The sequence below is a fragment of the Neoarius graeffei genome, chromosome 6 (assembly GCF_027579695.1).
Source record: "Neoarius graeffei isolate fNeoGra1 chromosome 6, fNeoGra1.pri, whole genome shotgun sequence".
Taxonomy (NCBI): Eukaryota; Metazoa; Chordata; class Actinopteri; order Siluriformes; family Ariidae; genus Neoarius; species Neoarius graeffei.
In genome coordinates this window covers 41,899,289-41,924,739 of record NC_083574.1, presented here as the reverse complement: position 1 = coordinate 41,924,739, position 25,451 = coordinate 41,899,289, and the positions used below count along the sequence as shown (strand labels likewise).

General features: G+C 40.7%; 1 protein-coding gene across 3 annotated transcripts in view; it reads right to left on the bottom strand.

The window, feature by feature from the left end:
* The window catches only part of LOC132887900 (protein FAM107B-like), a 338,230-nt gene that overhangs the window by 231,383 nt on the left and 81,396 nt on the right, over positions 1–25,451 (bottom strand). For all 3 annotated transcript variants that reach the window (XM_060923673.1, XM_060923674.1, XM_060923675.1), the window contains exons 3-8: positions 17,270–19,309; positions 15,817–15,905; positions 13,720–13,888; positions 11,800–11,930; positions 6,776–6,965; positions 6,616–6,675 (exon numbers count right to left, since the gene is read on the bottom strand). In XM_060923673.1, the coding sequence (XP_060779656.1) occupies positions 6,616–6,675; positions 6,776–6,965; positions 11,800–11,930; positions 13,720–13,888; positions 15,817–15,905; positions 17,270–19,309 (2,679 nt within the window). The remainder of the gene's footprint in view (positions 1–6,615; positions 6,676–6,775; positions 6,966–11,799; positions 11,931–13,719; positions 13,889–15,816; positions 15,906–17,269; positions 19,310–25,451) is intronic.

Below are 25,451 nucleotides of genomic sequence, written 5' to 3'. Positions count from 1 at the left end.
GCGACAAGACAGGACAAACACCAAGGGGGAGGAATACTTTTGCAAGACACTGTATGAGCCATATTCAGATGTCAGATGTAGTGACAGAGTAAAGCGTTATTTAGAAATTACACGAGAGTTACACACGCGGAGTGTTGTGAAGCTTGACCTTGGATTTAAGTCCATACCTCTTGCACATTGTCAGCTCAAGTGAGCAGCAGTATTAAGCTCAGAGCTATAACTACAGCACACTCAACTATGGAATGCCATTATCTGTTGCTAAAGTCATGAATTAACTTTAACTGAGTTGCAAGCACAGCAGATGAGTACTTAGTTTTTTCGTCAAACCATGGTCACAATTTATTTACGGAAGAATGCGTCTGACAGCTCAAAACTGTTAATTAAAAGTGTGATAAAATAGCGTAGATCCACACTTCATTTCATGACCTTGTTTTTTAGATCTCATGGATTCATGTTTGTGTGTGTGGAAAAAAGTTGCAAAATAATAAAATGTGCAAGATCAAGTGCTATTTTTTTAAGAGTGGATGACATTGTTAAAATAAACCAAATTTGCACTGATTAATGTGCGAATTACAATCAGGACTATTCACACAGCAATGTATTGGATATTCACTAGACTCCTAACAGATGTTTATTTCAATACCGCCTTTTCATTTACATATCATATTAGTCTTTTTTATTTTTAAACTGCCTCTTGTTTTTATGTTACACTATATTACATTTCCGGGCGGCACGGTGGTGTAGTGGTTAGCGCTGTCGCCTCACAGCAAGAAGGTCCTGGGTTCGAGCCCCGTGGCCAGCGAGGGCCTTTCTGTGTGGAGTTTGCATGTTCTCCCCGTGTCCGCGTGGGTTTCCTCCGGGTGCTCCGGTTTCCCCCACAGTCCAAAGACATGCAGGTTAGGTTAACTGGTGACTCTAAATTGAGCGTAGGTGTGAATGTGAGTGTGAATGGTTGTCTGTGTCTATGTGTCAGCCCTGTGATGACCTGGCGACTTGTCCAGGGTGTACCCCGCCTTTCGCCCGTAGTCAGCTGGGATAGGCTCCAGCTTGCCTGCGACCCTGTAGAACAGGATAAAGCGGCTAGAGATAATGAGATGAGATATTACATTTTGCATCAAAGGAAAAAAAATGCTATTTCCTTCTCTGGGCCGCATTTTCTATCCCTGATTTTGTTTTTTTGAGGCTTAATGGAAAAGTGCTTGGGTTCAAAGGCAGTGGTTTAAGGCTACATCCACACGACAACGGCAACGAGATTTTATTAAAAAAAATAATATCGCGTCCACATGGGCAACGGATCAGTAAAATATCAGGTCCATATGGCAATGCAACGCTTGCTGAAAACGATGCAATACACATGCCACACCTCTACGTGCGCTGTAAGACGGTCCCATTGGAGACACCAGAACAATAGAAGAAGTAGGACGCATGCGCATAAACCCCTTCTTCTACCCGGCGTGAAGCACTCACAGGAACAAACACACAACAACAACAAGAAGATGGCTGCGACTACGAGAGGAAATCGTGCCTTCTGTCTGTGTGTACTAGGGATGTTAACCGATGACCGGTGGTTGACCGAATCAACATCAACCGGTTAATCTTTTTTGGTTGTCGGTTAAAAAAAAAATCAATCGTTTTGAAGCTGCCGATTTTGGAGCGGAGGACTTGGAATTCTGTGTTGTAAACGCTTGGGGCATGCCATGCGGTGTAAGGACGACAGCTGACGAATCAGAAACACCCATTCAGTCATGTCCCGCCCTCCCGCCCCAGTTAAAGTCAGCTAACAAATCAGAAACACCCATTCAGTCATGTCCCGCCCCAGTTGAACACAGCTGCCACTCGGCGAAAGAAAAAAAGTGTAGACACAGGCTTTTTAGCTTACAAATTACTATTCTGTTTTTTTTTTTTTTTAATTCTTATTAGAAGGCACATGGAGTTTAGTCGTGCCTTGGCCAGTGCATTCTGAAAGTATGTTTCAGTCTGTAGCCAACAGTGCATGTTATTGCAGATCATATCTCTCCACACAAACTAAAGGCGCAGATGCCGACTTTTTCACGGCTGAATCGTGCAGATCCGATTGCTTTCCTTTGAGCATACAGAATTTACTCTGATGAAATTATTCAGACACTCCAACGCCCCCCTTAAAAAAAAAATCGGATCTTTGCACGATTCAGCCGTGAAAAAGGCGGCATCCGCTAAAAGGCGCGCCATTTGCATCCCTTTAAACTCATAGGTTAACCGACTTTAACCGGCTAATGAGGCTCGGTGGTCGGTCAAGATTTTTTTTTAGTTTTCGCCATCCCTAGTGTGTACAAATTAGTTTTATTAGTGTGCATAGTTTTATATAACTTAATTTTCTTATTGTGTGTGAACATTTTGAAAAGCATTTTTATATAATTTATATAACTTTTTATATTGTGTGTGAACATTTTGAAAAGCAGTCTCATCTCATCTCATTATCTCTAGCCGCTTTATCCTTCTACAGGGTCGCAGGCGAGCTGGAGCCTATCCCAGCTGACTACGGGCGAAAGGCGGGGTACACCCTGGACAAGTCGCCAGGTCATCACAGGGCTGACACATAGACACAGACAACCATTCACACTCACATTCACACCTACGCTCAATTTAGAGTCACCAGTTAACCTAACCTGCATGTCTTTGGACTGTGGGGGAAACCGGAGCACCCGGAGGAAACCCACGCGGACACGGGGAGAACATGCAAACTCCGCACAGAAAGGCCCTCGCCGGCCACGGGGCTCGAACCCGGACCTTCTTGCTGTGAGGCGACAGCGCTAACCACTACACCACCGTGCCGCCCGAAAAGCAGTCTTATCCGATAAAAAAAAGAAATTCAAGAAATGGTTCAGTTACTTGTTTATTTAAAAGAAAAGCTGTATACAAAAGTGAATACAATGCAGTGGTTCATACGAAACAGCGAGAGTGCTGCTTGTTCTAGTCATGTGGTTGTGACGTCATCGTAAACAAATCCGTTCTACTCATCCAGAGGACTTCGCAACGGCGCCGTTGCCAGATTTTTCCACTCTGGAACCCATTCTCGTTTTGGGGCACCCAAAACGCCGGTGCCGTGTGGACGCCAGGCCGAAACGATAAACAATTTTATCAGATTCACCTGAATCCGTTGCTGTGTGGACAGCCTCTAAGACGCTATTGGAAAAACCCATCTCAGCTGCTTTTACTCAAGAACAGTCTGCCAGCCACGGAAGTGTAATGGTAAGTACATGCAGGTTATTTGCATAAGGGTTGTTTTACAATCAGGGTACAAAGTTTGTGTCACAGGGGTCCAAAATTCAAACTGATTCAAACTGGTTCTTGTACCAGTTTTTAAGTGAAGGACAAGTTAAAGAACAGATTTCAGGTAATTTTTTGACGTGTGTGTGGTAGTTTTGTGTAATCTGCTGTAAGATAAAGAAGATTAAGTGTAGCTTTAGGCAGAGCTGGGAGAAACAAATGAAGTGATTCTCGGAGAGGACTTTTTTTTTTAACAATTCAGAATCCACTACTTCCATAGTGCTTTTAAATATAAGGCTGTAAGCTTTGTGTTAGTTGTCTCTAATATTTATGTCCCAATATCTTGACCACATTTTAGGATGAAAATAATCATTTTAGATATGTTATTTTATATTGAAAAATTAGCTGTCTCGGAGAGGACATTTTTTTGACACAATTACATACTAATTTGATCAAAATAGTCTGAAAACTTACTGGCATTCAACATTAAAACTTAACTATGTTTCCAATGATATGGAACCAAATATGTGTTTTATGGTATAAAGAATGATGTAAGTGCATCCCTTTTGGAGCTACCTGTGGTCAAAAAAGCACTTTTTCTAAATGACACGAGTAATTTTGCTAAATATGACATATATTGCCATACATTCACCAAAAATAACGTTATCACCAATTTTTTTTTGCATGGTAAATAGAGCTATCACACGGCTACAATAAACAACCAAGTTTATTTAGTCAAGCCTTTTGATATTGAAGAGAATAAGTGTTAAATGTGATTTTTAGCTTGTGTACCCTGATTGTAAAACAACCCATAATCCAAATGGCACGCCCAGAAAATCAACTTAATCAGGTGTGTAATCAGAGTCTGAAGAATACACATAACGTTCCTTGTTTAAATATCACAATTTTTGGTCACCAAGTCTGAATACAGCTGTACAGCACTTACACAGTGTTCTCCACGGGCGCTTTTAAAGTGACGCACTGCCACGTTATAATTCTGGCCCGCCGCCCTTCCCTTGGCCAAAAAAAAAACCATAACTTCATCAGTATACACCAAATACATCGTAAAGTATTCGCTTTATTATAATTCCGTAACTACTGAACACGCAGAAGACCATTAAACGAATGCGTACGGGGCGACCTGAAGTGGCCACGCGATTGCAATAGAAAACCATCCAGCTGGCTGCAGACAGATTGTGACCCAGAGCTCTGCAGATTGAGGTCCATCCCTGCGTTACACTAGTCTGGTTAACACCAGACCATATCACAAGTGAAATATGGTCTGGAATCTGCCTATTGAATTTCTCGTAGGGGAGGTGTGGTTTACGATTGTCAACGGCCGTTTATTGGACGTTGCGAATGTCTATCATTTGGCGTATACGTAGCCCATGGCCAATCATGGCAGTTGTACCCGGTGACGTAGTTAGAGCGACGAAGAGGCGAAGAAGAGAAGGAAAGAGAAAGAGAAGGCAAAACAAAAATAGGAAAACAATGGCACCGAACTTATTTCACTTGTGATATGGTCTGGTGTTAACCAGACTAATTCAGAACAGTGTCTAAAGCTTGATCGAAAGTTTGGTTCATATCGCTCGCCGCCATGTTAAATGTGATCCGTAAACAGTCCCAAAGAAACTACAAGCTTCCGTTTGTCGAGTAGTACGCGTCACCGTCTTTCCACCCCTCCCCACTCTCTGATTGGCTCCCTAACTCAGGCGAGCCTTTAGACCATAGTTTCCATGCTGTCTTTTCAGATCGGAATGATTGTGCAAAGCAGCATGGGATTTCCCAGGCTAGCGTTACACTACACCACACCACGTTACACTATACTGACACGTAGTAACGCTGGAAGCTACAAGCTGCAGCTAGCCGGCAGCTAAATAACTTTGCGGGTGTTTGTAGCGTTATTACGGAACGGTTACGCTTATCTATCGTCTTTTCTGACCAGACACAGTTACAGTAATCGTATAACAGCACACACACGTTAGTTAAGCTCAGGTCTTTTATTTGACGTATCTGTGACTGTGGAGGCGAGAGCTGCATTTTCCCGTTGCTTCCCTGTGGTTGTTTACTGCAGGACTTGCGGGTTCCTGGGTCAAAGGACCCGAACTACAGAGGCCGGGGTGGCTTTGTAGTGCCAGCTCGTGCATGGATTGGAGTGGTTTCACCCAATTAACATTAATTATGTGTATTGTAAAAAATATATATATGTTATTTACCAGCTGGGAGGTCCGTATCGTGAAATACCGTGACCGAGGTCTTGAGGGCCGAGGTCACGGTATTTCACCATACGGACCGACCTTAAGCTGGTAAATAATATATTTATTTTTTTCTTTACCAAATTCTAACAGAAAACGAGAGCGCCCGAAAGGGAAAACCGAGCCGAGCCGCCATTTTGAATCCTCATTCACGGCTGTAATGCAAATGGCTTCTTCCTCGGTATACAAGTGCACTTCCATGGCAGGAAAAAAAACTCCATTTTGCTGCCTATGTAGTCCCCTATTTATACAAATAGGAGTCATTCAGGATTCAGCCATGTTTTTGCTCGGCGTTAGCAACAGTTAGAGTTTTTTAGCTTTCTCCTGAAATGTTTTCTTTTATTTCTTCTTCCTCAGGGTAGTAAAACTCGCTTTCGCTGTGAACACTGTCATTATTGCTATCCATGATGTAAAATTAATGCTATTCTCCTGAGAAATGCTGGCAAAAATTTAAGATTTTTGATAAAAATCTTATAAATAAATCTTATAAAAAAGATAAATGTTGACAAAAATTGCTACTATGTTTGTTGTTGTTGTGAACGAGCGAGTCGCCAGAGGTCCGTAACCGGGGTTCGTAACTGGGGTCCGTACCGTAGGATACGGACCCACTCGCCAGCCAATCAGAGCGCAGGATTTGATGGAAACCGGACTGCGAAAAAAATAAATGCATTTACTGTAATTGGGTATTTTGTTTAGCATGGAAGTTCATTTATTTTTCACACAGAAAAAAAATATACCGTAATGAATTCAGGGGTGCGCAACAGGCGCATCAGTCTCAAGTGAAATGTCAGATGAGTCTCACATTGGCAATAAAGATGATATGTACAGTAAGAACATGTCAATTTTTTGTAAAATGATTTTAACAATGATTTAGTATTTCCTATCCATTTATTGGCCAGTTTCACTGTCAAAAAAGCTCAAAGTCCGTCAGCTTCCTACCAGGACTCCGCTCCTGGACCCTGTTGGGGGCCTAGGCGGCCCCCGAACCCCTGCCACCACCTTTTATTTTTGAAAGGTGGAGAACACTGTTATAGAGTCGCAATCAAAGCCTCATGACTAGAGAAACAACTTTTTAGCCAAATAAGATCTAAGAGACAAGCTTAGCATACATTACCTGTCCTCACCCAGGAAGAGCGCAGCAACTGCGTGGTGTTCAGCTCAGGGTAGTGAAATGCTGTTGACAGAAGAAATTACACCATCATTCTCACACACTAATCAATACCCTGGATGACTGCAGTTATTGATGATGGATGATGCTTGCAAATTTGACTCACGTTCTGCGATCTGCTGAACAGGGTATCCCAGGTAGTAGCTAAACTCCACCACATTGAGACGCCTCAGGCGCCTGCTGACCTCTGACCCTAGTATGTACCCTCGAGCATCACGTACCACAAAGGTGATGTCCACCGGGCCGTGAAGCCGAGTCTGTGCTGCTGCCGCAGAGCTCATGGTGATGTTCAGTATCTGAAATGTTTCAAAGCTTGTGAGTTCACTTCACATGGAAATAAGAACGAGCCCATCTACAAGAGTGCATTATTAACGTTAAGGTCTGAAGCAAAACTGATTTAAATTCTAATTAATAAACTGAATGTGAATTAAAATGGGGATGAGGTGTTTATGAGAGCATCTGTCAAAGCTCGAGTGCGTTCGTGTGTCAAAACCGAGAGCTGTGTAACAGTCCCAGGGCCCGATGCAGCAAATCTCCCTCATTCATTTAGTTGCCTTGACAACTGTGGCATTGAATAGTGCATGTTCTTTTCCCTAAATCCAATCAAAGCAGCAGACTGAGAGTGATGTCATTTGAGTGTACGGCTTGGATTCTATAGAAATTGCTTCCAATCAGCAAGCGCAGCGGTAATCAGCGAAAGAAAATCAGCATGTCTGGTACACTGCTGGTACGTGTCAAAACAGTTCCCCGATACGGCCCTAACGTATTTCTGAGACGGATTTAATCATACACCTTGAACTGAAAGCGCCAATGATCCGTTTTCTAAAGCGTATAAAAGTATGGCTAGCAAATCAAAAGGGCTGGAGGAGATCAGACTCTCAAAAGCTTGTAGAAAACCCTCCTAAGCAGCTTACATCCCAGTCTCTAACAGTTATAATCCGTATGACTGTCTCGTCTCACCACGTATTATAACACAAATTATTCTATCCACATGCACATCCGCATGGATACGAGTAATCGTGCGCTCTGGTTGGCTACTCTACTACTAGGCTATCAGCTCATATACCGTGAGTAGAGAAAAACAAAATGGCGGAGCATTTTGCTGACCCGACCGTGGACGAAACAAAAACTCTACTTGAAAACAAACCCCCACCAAAAAAAGCAACAAAATATGGAATGAAAATATTTGATGGTAAGGGTAAGAATATATCTTTTTTTTTTAAATTTTCAAGAATTATTGCATTTTTCACAAATCGCTACTGTCATTTCACCAGTTTGTTTACATTCTAAGCAGAAATGATTTTGTTGGACATTTTGTATAATGTTTTAATTTATCAAATTTGCAAAAAAAAATTATAAAATAAAATTAAATAAAAATGCCCTGTTTCTGAAAAATCCAGTGAATGTTGATATAATGAAACAGTTATTCCACTCAATCTCATCGTAAATGGCTCATGTACAACTCGATTTCGTGGGATAACTGTTAATTATTCTATCCACATTCACTGGATATGAGCAATCGCACACTCTGATTGGCTACTCTACTACTAGGCTATCAGCTCATATACTGTGAGTAGAGAAAAACAAAATGGCGGAGCATTTTGCTGAACCGACCGAGGACGAAATAAAAACTCTACTTGAAAACAACCCCCCCCCCCCCCCCCCCCCCCCAAAAAAAAAGCAACAAAATATGGAATGAAAATATTTGATGGTAAGGGTAAGAATATATCTTTTTTTTTTTAAATTTTCAAGAATTATTGCATTTTTCACAAATCGCTACTGTCATTTCACCAGTTTGTTTACATTCTAAGCAGAAATGATTTTATTGGACATTTTGTATAAATGTTTTAATTTATCAAATTTGCAAAAAAAAAAGTATAAAATAAAATAAAAATGCCCTGTTTCTGAAAAATCCAGTGAAAACAGTTATTCCACTCAATCTCATCGTAAATGGCTCATGTACGACTCGATTTCGTGGGATAACTGTTAATTATTCTATCCACATTCACTGGATATGAGCAATCGCACACTCTGATTGGCTACTCTACTACTAGGCTATCAGCTCATATACTGTGAGTAGAGAAAAACAAAATGGCGGAGCATTTTGCTGACCCGACCGTGGATGAAACAAAAACTCTACTTGAAAACAAACCCCCACCAAAAAAAGCAACAAAATATGGAATGAAAATATTTGATGGTAAGGGTAAGAATATATCTTTTTTTTTTTAATTTTCAAGAATTATTGCATTTTTCACAAATCGCTACTGTCATTTCACCAGTTTGTTTACATTCTAAGCAGAAATGATTTTGTTGGACATTTTGTATAAATGTTTTAATTTATCAAATTTGCAAAAAAAAAAATTATAAAATAAAATTAAATAAAAATGCCCTGTTTCTGAAAAATCCAGTGAATGTTGATATAATAAAACAGTTATTCCACTCAATCTCATCGTAAATGGCTCATGTACGACTCGATTTCGTGGGATAACTGTTAATTATTCTATCCACATTCACTGGATATGAGCAATCGCACACTCTGATTGGCTACTCTACTACTAGGCTATCAGCTCATATACTGTGAGTAGAGAAAAACAAAATGGCGGAGCATTTTGCTGAACCGACCGAGGACGAAATAAAAACTCTACTTGAAAACAACCCCCCCCCCCCCCCCCCCCCCCAAAAAAAAAGCAACAAAATATGGAATGAAAATATTTGATGGTAAGGGTAAGAATATATCTTTTTTTTTTTAAATTTTCAAGAATTATTGCATTTTTCACAAATCGCTACTGTCATTTCACCAGTTTGTTTACATTCTAAGCAGAAATGATTTTATTGGACATTTTGTATAAATGTTTTAATTTATCAAATTTGCAAAAAAAAAAGTATAAAATAAAATAAAAATGCCCTGTTTCTGAAAAATCCAGTGAAAACAGTTATTCCACTCAATCTCATCGTAAATGGCTCATGTACGACTCGATTTCGTGGGATAACTGTTAATTATTCTATCCACATTCACTGGATATGAGCAATCGCACACTCTGATTGGCTACTCTACTACTAGGCTATCAGCTCATATACTGTGAGTAGAGAAAAACAAAATGGCGGAGCATTTTGCTGACCCGACCGTGGATGAAACAAAAACTCTACTTGAAAACAAACCCCCACCAAAAAAAGCAACAAAATATGGAATGAAAATATTTGATGGTAAGGGTAAGAATATATCTTTTTTTTTTTAATTTTCAAGAATTATTGCATTTTTCACAAATCGCTACTGTCATTTCACCAGTTTGTTTACATTCTAAGCAGAAATGATTTTGTTGGACATTTTGTATAAATGTTTTAATTTATCAAATTTGCAAAAAAAAAAATTATAAAATAAAATTAAATAAAAATGCCCTGTTTCTGAAAAATCCAGTGAATGTTGATATAATAAAACAGTTATTCCACTCAATCTCATCGTAAATGGCTCATGTACGACTCGATTTCGTGGGATAACTGTTAATTATTCTATCCACATTCACTGGATATGAGCAATCGCACACTCTGATTGGCTACTCTACTACTAGGCTATCAGCTCATATACTGTGAGTAGAGAAAAACAAAATGGCGGAGCATTTTGCTGAACCGACCGAGGACGAAATAAAAACTCTACTTGAAAACAACCCCCCCCCCCCAAAAAAAAAGCAACAAAATATGGAATGAAAATATTTGATGGTAAGGGTAAGAATATATCTTTTTTTTTTTAAATTTTCAAGAATTATTGCATTTTTCACAAATCGCTACTGTCATTTCACCAGTTTGTTTACATTCTAAGCAGAAATGATTTTATTGGACATTTTGTATAAATGTTTTAATTTATCAAATTTGCAAAAAAAAAAGTATAAAATAAAATAAAAATGCCCTGTTTCTGAAAAATCCAGTGAAAACAGTTATTCCACTCAATCTCATCGTAAATGGCTCATGTACGACTCGATTTCGTGGGATAACTGTTAATTATTCTATCCACATTCACTGGATATGAGCAATCGCGCACTCTGATTGGCTACTCTATTACTAGGCTATCAGCTCATATACCGTGAGTAGAGAAAAACAAAATGGCGGAGCATTTTGCTGAACCAACTGAAGACGAAATAAAAACTACTTGAAAACAAAACCCCAAAGAAAATACAAAAAAAAAAGCAACAAAATATGGAATAAAAGTACTTGATGGTAAGAACGTATCTTTTTTATTTTTCAAGAATTATTATTAGAGCATTTTTCACAAATTGCTCCTGTCGTTTCGCCGGTTTGTTCACATTCTTCATCTTTAAGCATTAAAATTGGTTAATTTTGAATTTGCAAAAAATAAAACTGCTCTGTTTCTCAAAATCCAGTGAATGTACACTACCGTTCAAAAGTTTGGGGTCACCCAGACAATTTTGTGTTTTCCATGAAAAGTCACACTTTTATTTCCCACCATAAGTTGTAAAATGAATAGAAAATATAGTCAAGCCATTTTCTGGCCATTTTGAGCATTTAATCGACCCCACAAATGTGATGCTCCAGAAACTCAATCTGCTCAAAGGAAGGTCAGTTTTATAGCTTCTCTAAAGAGCTCAACTGTTTTCAGCTGTGCTAACATGATTGTACAAGGGTTTTCTAATCATCCATTAGCCTTCTGAGGCAATGAGCAAACACATTGTACCATTAGAACACTGGAGTGAGAGTTGCTGGAAATGGGCCTCTATACACCTATGGAGATATTGCACCAAAAACCACACATTTGCAGCTAGAATAGTCATTTAGCACATTAGCAATGTATAGAGTGGATTTCTGATTAGTTTAAAGTGATCTTCATTGAAAAGAACAGTGCTTTTCTTTCAAAAATAAGGACATTTCAAAGTGACCCCAAACTTTTGAACGGTAGTGTAGATATCATAAAATAATTATTCCACTCAATTCCAATCTCGTCGTACATGGCTAATAGCCGACTCAGCGTTACGCGCCTCGTCGACTATCAGCTCATGTACGACTCAATTTTGTGGAATAACTGTTAATTAGCTTATGTACAGAAAAACAGTGACAAAATATGTACAGTCATACATGTCAAATCAAACAAATGAGAATCCAAAACATGGAAGTGATACATACGTGTACAGTAAAGTCAGTAGACTCCTTTAAGCGACGGCGTACTTCGGCGAAAGCATAAATCAGACCTTTTTCAACGTGCTCGATGAATGTGCACACATGCATGTTTATGTGAACTGGCACAAACTGAAGCACTGCAGAGAAGGAGTACACAATAAGACATCAGATACTAAGCTTCCTTTTTATTTGAGATTTCTTATCACGCTACCTCATGAAAGGGGAACTGAAGTCATTTTTAAACTTGCTTTATTTCTTAATTAACGTGTTCTTCGATTACGTTTTCGGTTTTAGTAACCTTATATCGTGACTCGTATTGGCAACTAATTGCAGTTAAATATGATACTTATCGGCCTATTCAGTTTTTAGCCGTGTTGAATTTAGTTCGTTTGGTCAACGGCAGGCGTCGCTTATCCGCGCGATCTTCACGAGACTTGTGCGAGACTTCGAAACGTGAAGTGTCAGCCAGGCGTCAGTGCTGCCATTTTGAAAACTGTTTTCCAAACGAAATATTGCACAAAAACGAGTTTAAATGACGATTACTGCCTACTTTTTTCAAACTTTCCTGATTGCTATCAAAACAAACAAAACTTCCGGCTTGATTACAACAGCATTTGAAAGAGGGCGTGCGCGTCTTTTGACAACGTTGGCAGGTGTCGGTCACTTTGATTTCCGCTGTACGTATTACTTCCGTCCTACGATGTCTCGCACAGGTCTCAGCGAATCTCGTTTACGGCCGTTGCTTTGACATATGGACTGATATATTACAGAGCATATTTCAAACACTCATAACTTGCTATAGCAGTGACAAAATAGCGATCAAAAATGCATTCCAATATTTAATAAAATGAGATAAATAGAATTTTGATAATAAAAAATTAGCCTTCAGTTCTATGGAATCAATTTTGTGCCAAAACGTTCATACAATACTTTTGAAATATCAAACAAAAACGAAAAATCAAAATACAAAAAAAGAAAAAAAAAGTCAATTTTTTTAGACTGGCAAACAAATTATTCGTGTAATCGTGCAAAATATCAGTCTATTACTCTTCAGAAACCTTTTATTTTTGTTCCGCGTCTTTCTCAGTTTTGTTTGATGTAATTTATTTTGGTTGCGATTCCAGCTTTCTCGTTTGCGTTCCCTGACTTTTTGCTTGCAGTTTTGGCACAAACTTCACGTGTGGGCGGGCTGTCCAGGAACGCATTCCCATTGGCTAACTTGTGTTTGACTGACAGCTACGCTCAGCCATTCCCTACTCGGATTCTGGCGGACTGTTTGACGAGTGACCGATCCATTGACGGTACACAAGGATCGAGTGGACTTCAGTGGCGACTATGATATTGAATTTACACTTTGTTGAATTAATTCAATATCATAGTCGCCACTGAAGTCCACTCGATCCTTGTTTACCGTCAATGGATCAGTCACTCGTCAAACAGTCCGCCAGAATCCGAGTAGGGAATGGCTGAGCGTAGCTGTCAGTCAAACACAAGTTAGCCAATGGGAATGCGTTCCTGGACAGCCCGCCCACACGTGAAGTTTGTGCCAAAACTGCAAGCAAAAAGTCAGGGAGTGCAAACGAGAAAGCTGGAATCGCAACCAAAATAAATTACATCAAACAAAACCGAGAAAGACGCGGAACAAAAATAAAAGGTTTCTGAAGAGTAATAGACTGATATTTTGCACGATTACACGAATAATTTGTTTGCCAGTCTAAAAAAATTGACTTTTTCTTTTTTTGTATTTTGATTTGTCGTTTTTGTTTGATATTTCAAAAGTATTGTATGAACGTTTTGGCACAAAATTGATTCCATACAGTTCTCCTTTAAATACAGAGACTAATTATTAGAGCAATACAGATATAAAACACTAGCATAGAAATGCACAGTTAAATGGGTCTGAATGGGTGACGTGTATGTCTCTACCAGAGTGGATGTGGTACTGTAGGCCTGGTACAGGACTGATTGGGGAAACACTGAGAATGGTGTCTGACGTGTATGTAAACCGTCTCAGAGCGTTCATAACTGATATGGCTGTGTAGACAACAGGACCAGACACAGCCCGAAACACAAAGTCTGGAGGGGATTTCACCACCTACACACACACAAATAAGACAAGATTCCAATTTAAAGTGAATCCAACATTAACGCACACATGTATCATCATTTCATCAAACAACTTCCCCATGAGAGACTACTATGGGTGGAAATACAAACACGAACATGGAAGAGCTGCAAGGAAATGAGGATCTGAAGCTCTCTAATCTGTGTTTATATTCAGAGACGGATTTGACCCCATGAAGCCTATCTCTGCATTGCTCGATTATATGAAATGAACAGATAAAGTGAAACAGGAAGAGCTGTGTATTTCCGGAATGACTTTTAAAAGCTGACGTGATGCTTGAGGGCAGTCATTTACGCAACAGCTTTTATCATAACGTGCTTAAAAATGTCACGCAAACCATCAGACGCAATAACAGATTACTGTATTATTGTAAAACTAAAATATAAAACTTTAAAAAAAACTTAGTGTGAGTCATTTGGAAACATATTGTATTTTTTAACAGAGATGCCTGCAATGATGAGGAAATCCTTGCAGGGAGAGACGGAAAAAAACAACCAACTTTTACCACAAAAACTTTAGCGCATGTCGATGGACGAGTTGGTTAATGTTTTCGCCAGACGTGCGCCAAGCAACAGTAAAGCCCGGCACACACGGGCGACTTCTCGTTGCAAGCGTATTGCGATTTTCGGATGCAAGTTTCCCCTCTCGGGTAGCTGCGTGTATGCATTAACTGCGACCAGTAGGTGATTTGGGGAGGGCGTGATGTGGAAATCACGTGACTACTTCACGGGCGGGGAGTGGCTTAGCCTTTGGACGTGATCGCAAAGATACACGCGTGGCGATACCTCTGGAACAAGTCAGCGACTGGCGATTTTTTTATTGCAGAATATCAAGCACGTTTGATACCTGCAATCTGTCACAAGCAACAAAAAAAAAATCGCCGTCGCAAATATCCGCACACGAAACAATTTTTCACTTGCGTCAAAAAGTTGCACGGCCAAGCGACGAAAAATCACCCGTGTGCGCCGGGCTTAAAAAAACAAGGCTTTATAATAATGACCAAATCTTCCATTTTTACTGACCAAAAAGGCCACAGTCCCTCCCACTTCTTTTCTACTGGCTCACAAGATTGAGGTTTGTGAATTCGCAAGTCATTTAGATAAAATTAACAATGTTCACAAAGGTAAAATCAGCACGAAGCAAAAGCAACCGCTAACATGACAGCTAATATGGCGCTGTTCTAAATAGCAAGAGAAAATGTTAAAACTACTGGACTATACTACGGACTAAAGCAAAAACTAACAAACAAACAAACAAAAACAACAAAAAAAAGGCTCATTAACAGTTATTCCACGAAACCGAGTCGTACATGAGCTGATAGCTGATGAGGCGCGTAGCACTGAGTTGGCTGTAAGCCGTGTACGACGAGATTGAGTGGAATAACTGTTTTATTCTATCCACAGTCACTGGATTTTGAGAAACAGAGCATTTTTATTTTTTTGCAAATTCGGTAAATACAAACTGTAAAAGAATAAATAATAAATAAAAATCATTTCTGCTTAGCGGACACGTGACAAACTGCATACATGCGTAATTTTAATGCTTAAAGATGAAGAATGTAAACAAAACGGCAAAACGACAGGAGCAATTTGTGAAAAATGCTATATTAATAATTCTTGAAAAATAAAAAGATACGTTCTTACCATCAAATACTTTAATTCCATGTTTTGTTGCTTTTTTTTTTTGTATTTTTTTGGGTTTTGTTTTCGAGTAGTTTTTATTTCATCCTCGGTTGGTTCAGCGACACGCTCCGGCATTTTGTTTTTCTCAACTCACGGTATATGAGCTGATATCCTAGTAGTAGAGTAGCCAATCAGGGTGTGCGATTGCTCATATCCAGTGAATGTGGATAGAATAATACATGTTATATTTAAGTTCGCAAGAATATTTAAGTTCACCTGCAGTTCAACTGATCGATTGAATTCAGATTTGAGGATCTCTCTGACTTTTGCTTTGGCGTAACCAGCTGTGGAGCCAAGTGGAAAACCTGCAGGACATAGGCAAGACATCTTTTCTTCTCTATTCAAACAAGTAATAGTAGTGCCTTAGACTACGTTCAGACTGCACCCTGAAACGACCCATATCCGATTTTTTTGCCCGTATGCGACCTGTATCTGATTTGTTATTGACAATCTGAACGACACATATCTGATTTTTTCACATGCGACCCAGGCCGCTTGGATATGTGGTCCTAAATCCGATGCATATCCGATATTTTCACACGCGACTGCAGTCTGACCGGACAGGTCGCATTCATGCGACCTACACGTTATCAACAAGAGACAAACGTCACTATTCTGCGTTGGCTAATCCCGCCTCTTTGGTGGAAAACAACAACATTTGTACAGTTTTCAGAATTTAAATAGACTTTTATAGAATTGCTCAAGCTAATGGTGGATTTGGTAGGGACCTGGATGTTGATCTGTTAGCCTGATTAAATAAAACAGTTTCTATAACTGATTTATAACTTAAACCATCCTGTATTACAAGATTGTTCTGGAAATTTCCAGTAATTTGACACCTTCGGTCTCATTAGTCTGCTGCCCACATTAATCAGATGATTGTGTGAGTTCCGCCGCCGCCACAAAAACCACATCGCCAGGTCTCGCCTCATCTCCATAGCAAACTGCACTGGTGTTTCTGCACCTTGAGCCAGCGCTGAGAGAAGTTGCAGAATTCAGCTGGCTATAAACAATCTAAATAAATATTTATAAAAATGTAGAAGAAGTTTATTAATATGACGAAATAAATATGTCCGAATTATTAAGCCTGAATTAAGAGTTTGGTAATACAGCGGCCGCATCCCAAATGACTGCCTACTGAAGCTCGAGTGCACTATATAGAGTTTAAAAATCCATTACTTCCTAGTAACATGTAGTGCACTTATATAGAAATTAGAGAGACATTTAGGAGTCAACCCTCGTTACCAGGCTACACGTTTTCATTTCAGTTCAGAAACAAAAACACACACGAGACCTCACACTTTAACACTAACCAGATAATTAAACAAACAAACAAAAAAAGAGAAATCATTAAACATGAAGAGTGCGCTTTTTTTACGTAGATGTGCTTATTACGTGTCAATTTGCGCATGCGGGACACTTTTGGGTCATTTTCCGTTCATATTGGAGATCGCATACAAGTCTCATATAATTGGTAATGTGAACGGCCTAACAAAAAAATCGGATTTCACAACAAATCGGATATGGGTCGTTTCAGGTTGCAGTCTGAACGTAGTGTTAGTCTCAAATCAAACAATCTATCTTTTTTTCAAATGTTTGGTTGTTGCTGCAAATATGCATTTTAAAAGAAAATGAACCCTGAAATGAAAAAAAAAAAAAAAGCACTTACCGACTCGCACTAAGTAGGTATCAGGTTTGGTAATGTTGCAGAGGTACTCTCGGACAGTGGTAGTCTGAAGGGTAGAAGTCTGGGTTGTCACTGAAGGGGTTGTAGGCAGAGTTGTAGCATTAAACACCTCAGTTGCTGGGCCCACGGTACTCACATTTGTTTGGTTATATAATACTGAAATGGTAGAGACTGCTGGCTTGCTGATCGTTGTCATTCCATCGTCTGTAACTTCAGTGAAAGGGCCCCCTGCTCCTGTGAAACCTTGGTCAGCCATCTCGGTCACAGAAAGGGCAGAGGTGCTGTTGAGGGTTGACTCGGTGGGCACTGCAGACGCATTGTGTGTCTGGGTGAACACATTAGTGACGAGTGAAGAAGTAGGGAGTGAGGTCTCTGGCAAAGTCGAGTTGATAGACCAGTAGATGTTTGTGGAAGTCGGAAACGTGCCATCTGATTCCTCGGAATCAGAGGGTGGGAAAAACACTGACGGGGAGGTGCTGCTGGCTACAGCAGAGACAGATTCTGTGCTAATCCAGTCAGCAGTTGAGGCCAGATCCCACAGGGAAGGTGAAAAGTCCACGGATGGAGTTAACGCTGATGAGTACAAAAATGGAAACGTTCCATTCATTAGACTCGGTCTTATGCCTGACAAATCCAAGATAGTAGTGTTGGACAAATCAAACCCTGAGATGTCTGTAGAAGATTCTTCAGGCCAGGAGTTGTTGTCCATGGGCTGTAGATCCTCTCCATACATTACTGTTAACATGTGATTAGGAGGAACAGTGTAGGTGCTGGTAGTGCTTACTGACAGGGGGAGGGAAAAATATTTGGAAGTGGTCTGGTTGCCCCGTTGTTCTGTCAAGCTTTCATTATTCTTTGTGAGTTGAATGTTGTAGTACTCCAGACTATTCATATCAGGCAGAAGAACATCACTAGGCTCGATGGTAACATCAGGCCAGCTCAAATATGACTCTGAAGTTTCACTGACTATGCTGCTCTGATGTAAGGAGGCAGTGGAATGCACTGCTGTAGGATGGATGGCTTGGACACCCAAGTAAGTAGAGCTGGAAAGTGATATATGAGTCAGACTACTGGGAATACTGGTCAAGGTAGGGGTTCTGGTGATCATTAAACTTTGAGAAATTGTCATTTTGCTACTGGTTACTTGGAGGGTACTGGTTGAATTTTGGGTAATACCGAAGGGTTTGTTAGGATTCGTGGTAACATGTCTATCAGGGATAGTTGAGGAGGGACCAGGAGAGAGGTATCTTGTGGACAAAGGAATCATTACCCTCGTAGGAAAAGATGTATCATAGGATTCAGAGTTTGAGTCCTCAAAGTCATACATGTCAGAGGGAAAACTAGTGGCCAAAGAATAGTCATCTCCCTCAGATCCTATATAGGACATCGTTTCCAGGTAATCACCAGAACCAGAACCATAGTCCATATCCATGGTGCTAGTTGGGAAGAAGACCTCTGGTGGACCCATAGTTGGTTCTGTGAAAGATGATGTCACATGATATTTTCCAAAAATGGCATGACTTGGATATAACTGATGATCATGGTCATCTAAGGTTACATCATTTTGGATATTTAAGTCATGACTCGGGACTAAATGGTTAGAAAGTTCTTCCTGGTTTCCAGACATAGTGTCACTATTGCTAATTCTTTCTGCTTGTAATTCAGGTGGTGGAAATGGTGGTTCTGCAAAAGAATCCAGCCCAGTTGAAGATATATTTGGTGACGTCTGTGAGAGCTGGATGCCTGAATGTACTGCAAGGCTGGAGATAGGTTCTGGATTAGGGACATAGCTTGGAGGTGGCATGGATGCCGGGCTATATACGGTGCCGATGGTGTGACTGTAGTAATACTCTGAGGCTTTGGGTGATTCAGTGTTAGGCAAAATGGAGACTGTCCTCTGGATGTCACTGGACTGTCCCAAGACTTCGAAGGAAGTGTATAATAAGGTGGTGAGTGAAGCTGCATCGTGTGGCACTTCCATCAGAGATTGCTTTGTTGTGTTGGAATCCAACAAAGACCAGTCTAAAGAAAAGGAAAAAAAAACATAAATGGAAAAGTTATATTAGTGCTTAACAAGAGCACTAAAAATTAAAACGTACACTGGTGCAATATTAACCCCTTGGCTGCCACCCATAATTAATTGTAATGTGCCAGCCATATAGGACAAAAATAGGTCAAAATTGCGATATTCTGATAATCTGTTTCTCGAACTTGTTCAGAACTTTATATTTTTAATATTTGTATAGAAAAATCACAGGGGTGGTGTAGTGGTTAGCGCTGTCGCCTCATAGCAAGAAGGTCCTGGGTTCGAGCCCCGTGGCCGGCGAGGGCCTTTCTGTGCGGAGTTTGCATATTCTGTCCGTGTGGGTTTCCTCCGGGTGCTCCGGTTTCCCCCACAGTACAAAGACATGCAGGTTAGGTTAACTGGTGACTCTAAATTGACCGTGAGTGTGAATGGTTGTCTGTGTCTATGTGTCAGCCCTGTGATGACCTGGTGACTTGTCCAGGGTGTACCCTGTAGTCAGCTGGGATAGGCTCCAGCTTGCCTGCGACCCTGTAGAACAGGGTAAAGCAGCTAGAGATAATGAGATGAGAAAAATCACATTTTAAAATAACTTTGGTAATCAAAAACATTGGGTCCTGTCAATAAACATGAATTATTAGTACTTGAAAACACAATGTACACCAAGTACCATTTTTATGACGGTCTTTGGCATGACCCGACCGTGAATAGAACTCACAAGCTCCTGATCGAGAGGCGGACACACTAACCACTAGGTCAACTTGTGGTAACATACCACTCTGAAGTGAAAGTAATGTGCCAGCTAAGGTACATAAAAGGAGGTGTTTATGACGAGTAGCGTACGTCATAAGGCACAGCGGTAAAAGATTTCATGACGTACGTGACTCGTCCAAGGGCATTGAAGGGGTTAACAAAAACTAAACCCAAGCAATTTGATCAATGAAAGAACTATCTGATTTGAAAAACCTTCTTGGTTTTCACCCCTCAAAGATGATCTACGAGTCAACTATTTTCATTTTGAAAGAAAAAAAAGAGTTTGATAAACATTCTAAATAAGTTCTATAAGATGTTAGATCGACAAAAAGCAAGGCAAGGTATAATTTAACTCATAACGTCTACTTGTGGAATCATAATGGTGACTTTCGTAGACTATAAATACTGGGGCGGCACGGTGGTGTAGTGGTTAGCAGTGTTGCCTCACAGCAAGAAGGTTCTGGGTTCGAGCCCAGTGGCCACTGGTGGCCTTTCTGTGTGGACTTTACACATTCTGTCTGTATCTGTGTGGGTTTCGCCAACTGCTCTGGGTATACGTGTTTTCACTGCTTCAGACGGGTTAAATGCAGAGGAGGAATGTCACTGTGTGCTTGAGTGTACGTGTGACTTCACACTGCATTTGGTCCAACTGTCTGCCAAACTATATGTGTTGCGCCATGGGATTTTTGTCCCAGATGCTCTGTTTACAGAATGTGTTGAAAAGCGCTGCACCATTTTTGCTGGCTGATCCAGTAACTATCAACGAATAATCACCTCAGTAGCACTCCTATGGGATATGTTTACCACTTTTAACATCATCCACGGCTGTATTAGACTGAGGCTGGTTCTAGAGGACTTGAGACAGGGACTCGTTTTAAATGACTACCGTGTAGTTACTGTCCAGAACTGGAAAGGAGTCAACACTCGACTGGGCCATTCACTGTACGTGTCCTGACTGATTCTGAGTCCTGGTCTCCATGTTTTCAACACGGCATGTTCAGAGGTTGGAAGGAATAAAAACACATTTTATGACTGAATATCTTGTATCAGCAACAGTTCTAGCTTTGTTGGTAACATTTTGTACAGGTTAAAGTTGGTTCCGTGTTAGAAACTCAGTATTGGCGAATAGTATTCTAACATCATTGGAACAGTGCAAATGAATTTGGCATGGTGCCAGCCAATCCACGAGGCATCAGATGAAATTACCTATAGCTGTTTTGTAAATCCATAGTTGAAGTCGTGTCATTCTGGTCCAAAAATACAGTTTAGACCTATCTGAAACATCAGGGACATTTTGAAGACTTTCTGCTTGGAAAATGGACCATTTTGGGTTGCGCGCACATGACTTCATGGCAGATTTACAGTAACTTCCCTTGGTCCAGGCGGCACGGTGGTGTAGTGGTTAGCGCTGCTGCCTTACAGCAAGAAGGTTCTGGGTTCGAGCCCCATGGCTGGCGAGGGCCTTTCTGTGCGGAGTTTGCATGTTCTCCCCGTGTCCGCGTGGGTTTCCTCCGGGTGCTCCGGTTTCCCCCACAGTCCAAAGACATGCAGGTTAGGTTAACTGGTGACTAAATTGACCGTAGGTGTGAATGTGAGTGTGAATGGTTGTCTGTGTCTATGTGTCAGCCCTGTGATGACCTGGCGACTTGTCCAGGGTGTACCCTGCCTTTCGCCCGTAGTCAACTGGGATAGGCTCCAGCTTAGAGCCCTGCACTCCCGCGGGACCCGCCGCAAAGCAGTGCGGCACGGGACAAATTTTGAAAGCTCATTGCGGGCGCCGGCGGGACCGGAAGTGCACATATGCAGGCGCGGGCAGGAGTGCACATATGCAGGCGCGGGCGGGAGCGGTGATAAGCTGCAGTCCCGCTAACTAAAAACGTGTTTTAAACAGGTTACACAGTGACGGTAGGCTTGACTCAATGCTATCCCAGAAATCCTTCCTGTAATATGCAAATTTGGCTGTCCAATCAGAGGCGGCCAAATTTGCATATTACAGGAAGGATTTCTGGGATAGCATTGAGTCAAGCTTACCGTCACTGTGTAACCTGTCTCTCTGATTAGAGTTGTAGACTAACTCAAGCAGTAAATCACTTCACTCATGGTACAAAGCAAGCCCATTCACTTTTTTATGCTGATCAGAGAATTACAATGGTTTCTCATGTGACAAAAATGTGCGATTCGCGATTAAATATTTTAATCGCTTGACAGCACTAATTATTATTATTATTATTAGAGACACTACATGCTGAATTCAGAAACAAGGTAAATAATAACAAACGTGAACGTGAGCTGTAGATATTTATGCTCAAATCCACTCAAAGTAGGGGGCGGGGCACCATCACGCTGTGTCAAGACAAGAACTTTCCTGAGAAATAACGCGAACGTTTGCATCATGAGGGATTTGCGGGCGGGAGCGGGACAAAATATGGCAGGCGCGGGCGGGAGCGGGACTGAAAATCATAATTTTTTGTGGGCGCGGGCGGGAGTGGGACTGCACAATGCGGGCGTGGGCGGGAGCGGGACTGAAAAATCCAGCCCGCGCAGACCTCTACTCCAGCTTGCCTGCGACCCTGTAGAACAGGATAAAGCAGCTACAGATAATGGATGGATGGATGGATTCCCTTGATCCAATTCCACTTTGATTTGTATTCCCTGCATACGCAGGCTTGGTAGTGTAATGCAACAGGTATAACTCAAAATCCATAATCTGAGCATCTGATGTGAAAAAATATTTTCAGAATTGTAGATTTTTTAGTCTCAATGAAGCTGTGTAATTAATTTTATGGATGTGTGAATGGGGCGCAAATCTCGTTCATAACAAACAAGCATGGGTCATTAAAAAGAGTAAATCTCAGCCTACTGCAGGCTATAAAACACTTTTTATGAACAACTGGAGTATGGTAAAAATAAATGGAAGAACATTTGGGATTTAGAGTCAAGTTTGGTGCAAAATGGATCAGTTTCAGATTTTTTTTTTCCCATGGCCTACTGACAAAACATCTTCTGGATGGAAATGCGGTGTAGAATGTGCCAACTTTCAAAAGGATTTTAACTGGTAAAGTATGTCTGATCCAACTTTAGTTTATCGCTGATAAAAGCTACTCGATTCAGTGTAGAAGGCCTTCCCATGCTTAGTTTTAATTCATGATGTAAATAATAACACAGGTCACAATCCCTCACGTCTAGTTTCTTGAAAGACGCTTGAGCCGGAAGACTACATTTAACTAATTAAAAGTAAAGGCTTTGAAATGTAGTTCCTCAGAGCAGTATCAGTTTGCTGAGTTTATATTCTTAAATGCTCTAAAATTTCCATTAGCACGGGCTTTACGATGTACGCAAGGGCATTGGAATAAAGACTGGCAGTGTATTCAGGAGCAGATGTGTGCTAATGAAATGGGTCTTTCTGGGGAGGATGCAGAGGAAAGGTGAGGTGCTTTCGCAATGAAGGAAAGAACGGACTCTCCTATTAGAAAGTGGGTGTTCGAGCTTGGCAGCTTGGACAGAAGACTGGTGTTGCATAAAAGCGCGGGTCATGAATAGTTGCTTTGTTGTAGATCACAGCAAAATAGTAAGCGCCCAATCCGTAGTGTCCAAATCTATTCCACAGCTGCTGGGTGTAAGATTTTGGAATTGTGCCCTCTCTGGTCGGAAAATGCTACTGCAAGCTACTTGTGGAAGACCCTTTTTGTGCCACTGGTTGTGCTGTGACCTTGTCCACTGTGCTGGTTAATCTAATGGCTGTAAGATCCATCAATACAGATTTCAGGATTGCGTCCCAACCCGCATAACAAACAAATTATTTAGTATGGTAGTATACGGTCTGGATCTGGAACACCGTCCAAATGTTTACCACACCGGAGATATAATTACCTGCTTACATTTTCTCAATCTCAGCAGCATTTGGGGAATTCAAAACTTTATTGTGCACATTAATATGACTCACTGTTGGTGTGTATCAAGGGGAAAATTGCAAAACTGCTGTAATCTCACTTAATGCTGCCGTGTTGTTTCGCAGCTATCTACACTGGATGCAGCTCTGCGCATCCATGCAACCAAGAGATATGAACTAGCACAGTAACTGTAGCTAACAGTCTAAACTGCAGTGTACAAAATCTCTGGTTGCTTATGATGTCTGCGTTTTTATTATCTCTGTGTATTTTATTGTCTCGTGTGTAATTTGTTCTCCAACCTGTTAAAAGCATTCGAGATAGACAGATAGTTAGTGTATGAGCTAAAACAGAGCAAGAAATATACAAACTGAGGTGAGCAGATGCTCCAAATGGCGCACTCTTTAATGAAAACAGAGAAATAGTGAAACACACAAACACATTTTCACAACTAGGTAATGATACAAACTCCAAAAACAAAATAAAACAAGGTCAACTGTGAGCTCCTGCTCACTTATGCATCCCCCTGCTCTCGCTTATATCAGAATGCAAGCAATCGAAGGAATAGGACACGTATAATGAATGTTGACTTCAACAAATAATTAACCCTGAAACAAGTAAGTAAAGAGCAGTGTCTCTCCCCAGGGATTTCAAATAGCGTCCTGGTAAACTGTCACTTTGGAAATAGCAGTTTGCTTCTTAAAATAGCGTCAAAATCCACCCTATATGTTTCGTAAATACATTAAGCCGGTAAACAGGAAGTCGATGTGCGACAGACCTGAAAACGGTACACACGGTATAGAACCCCAAGCTGAAGCTCGGTACCAAATATCAAGCAGTTGTGATTTGTAGTTGCTGAGATAGGTGTTAAGAAAATGTTGTAAATCCACACTATATGTTTCGTAAATACATTCAGTTGTTAAACAGGAAGTTGATGTGCGACAGACCTGAAAACGCAATACAAGGTATAGAACCCCAAGCTGAAGCTCGGTACCAAATATCAAGCAGTTGTGATTTGTAGTTGCTGAGAAAAGTGTGATGAAAATATTGGAAATCCATGCTATATGTTTCGTAAATACATTAAACCGGTAAACAGGAAGTTGATGTGCGACAGATCTGAAAACGGTACACACGGTATAGAACCCCAAGCTGAAGCTCGGTACCAAATATCAAGCAGTTGTGATTTGTAGTTGCTGAGAAAAGTGTTACAAAAATGTTGTAAATCCACACTATATGTTGCGTAAATACATTGTCAGCAAACAGGAAGCCGATGTGCAACAGACCTGAAAATGGTATACACAGTACAGAACCCCAAGCTGAAGCTCGGTACCAAATATCAAGCAGTTGTGATTTGTAGTTGCTGAGATAGGTGTTACGAAAATGTTGTAAATCAACCCTATATGTTTCGTAAATACACCGTCACTAAACAGGAAGTTGATGTGCGACAGACCTGAAAACTGCATACACGGTATAGAACCCCAAGCTGAAGCTCGGTACCAAA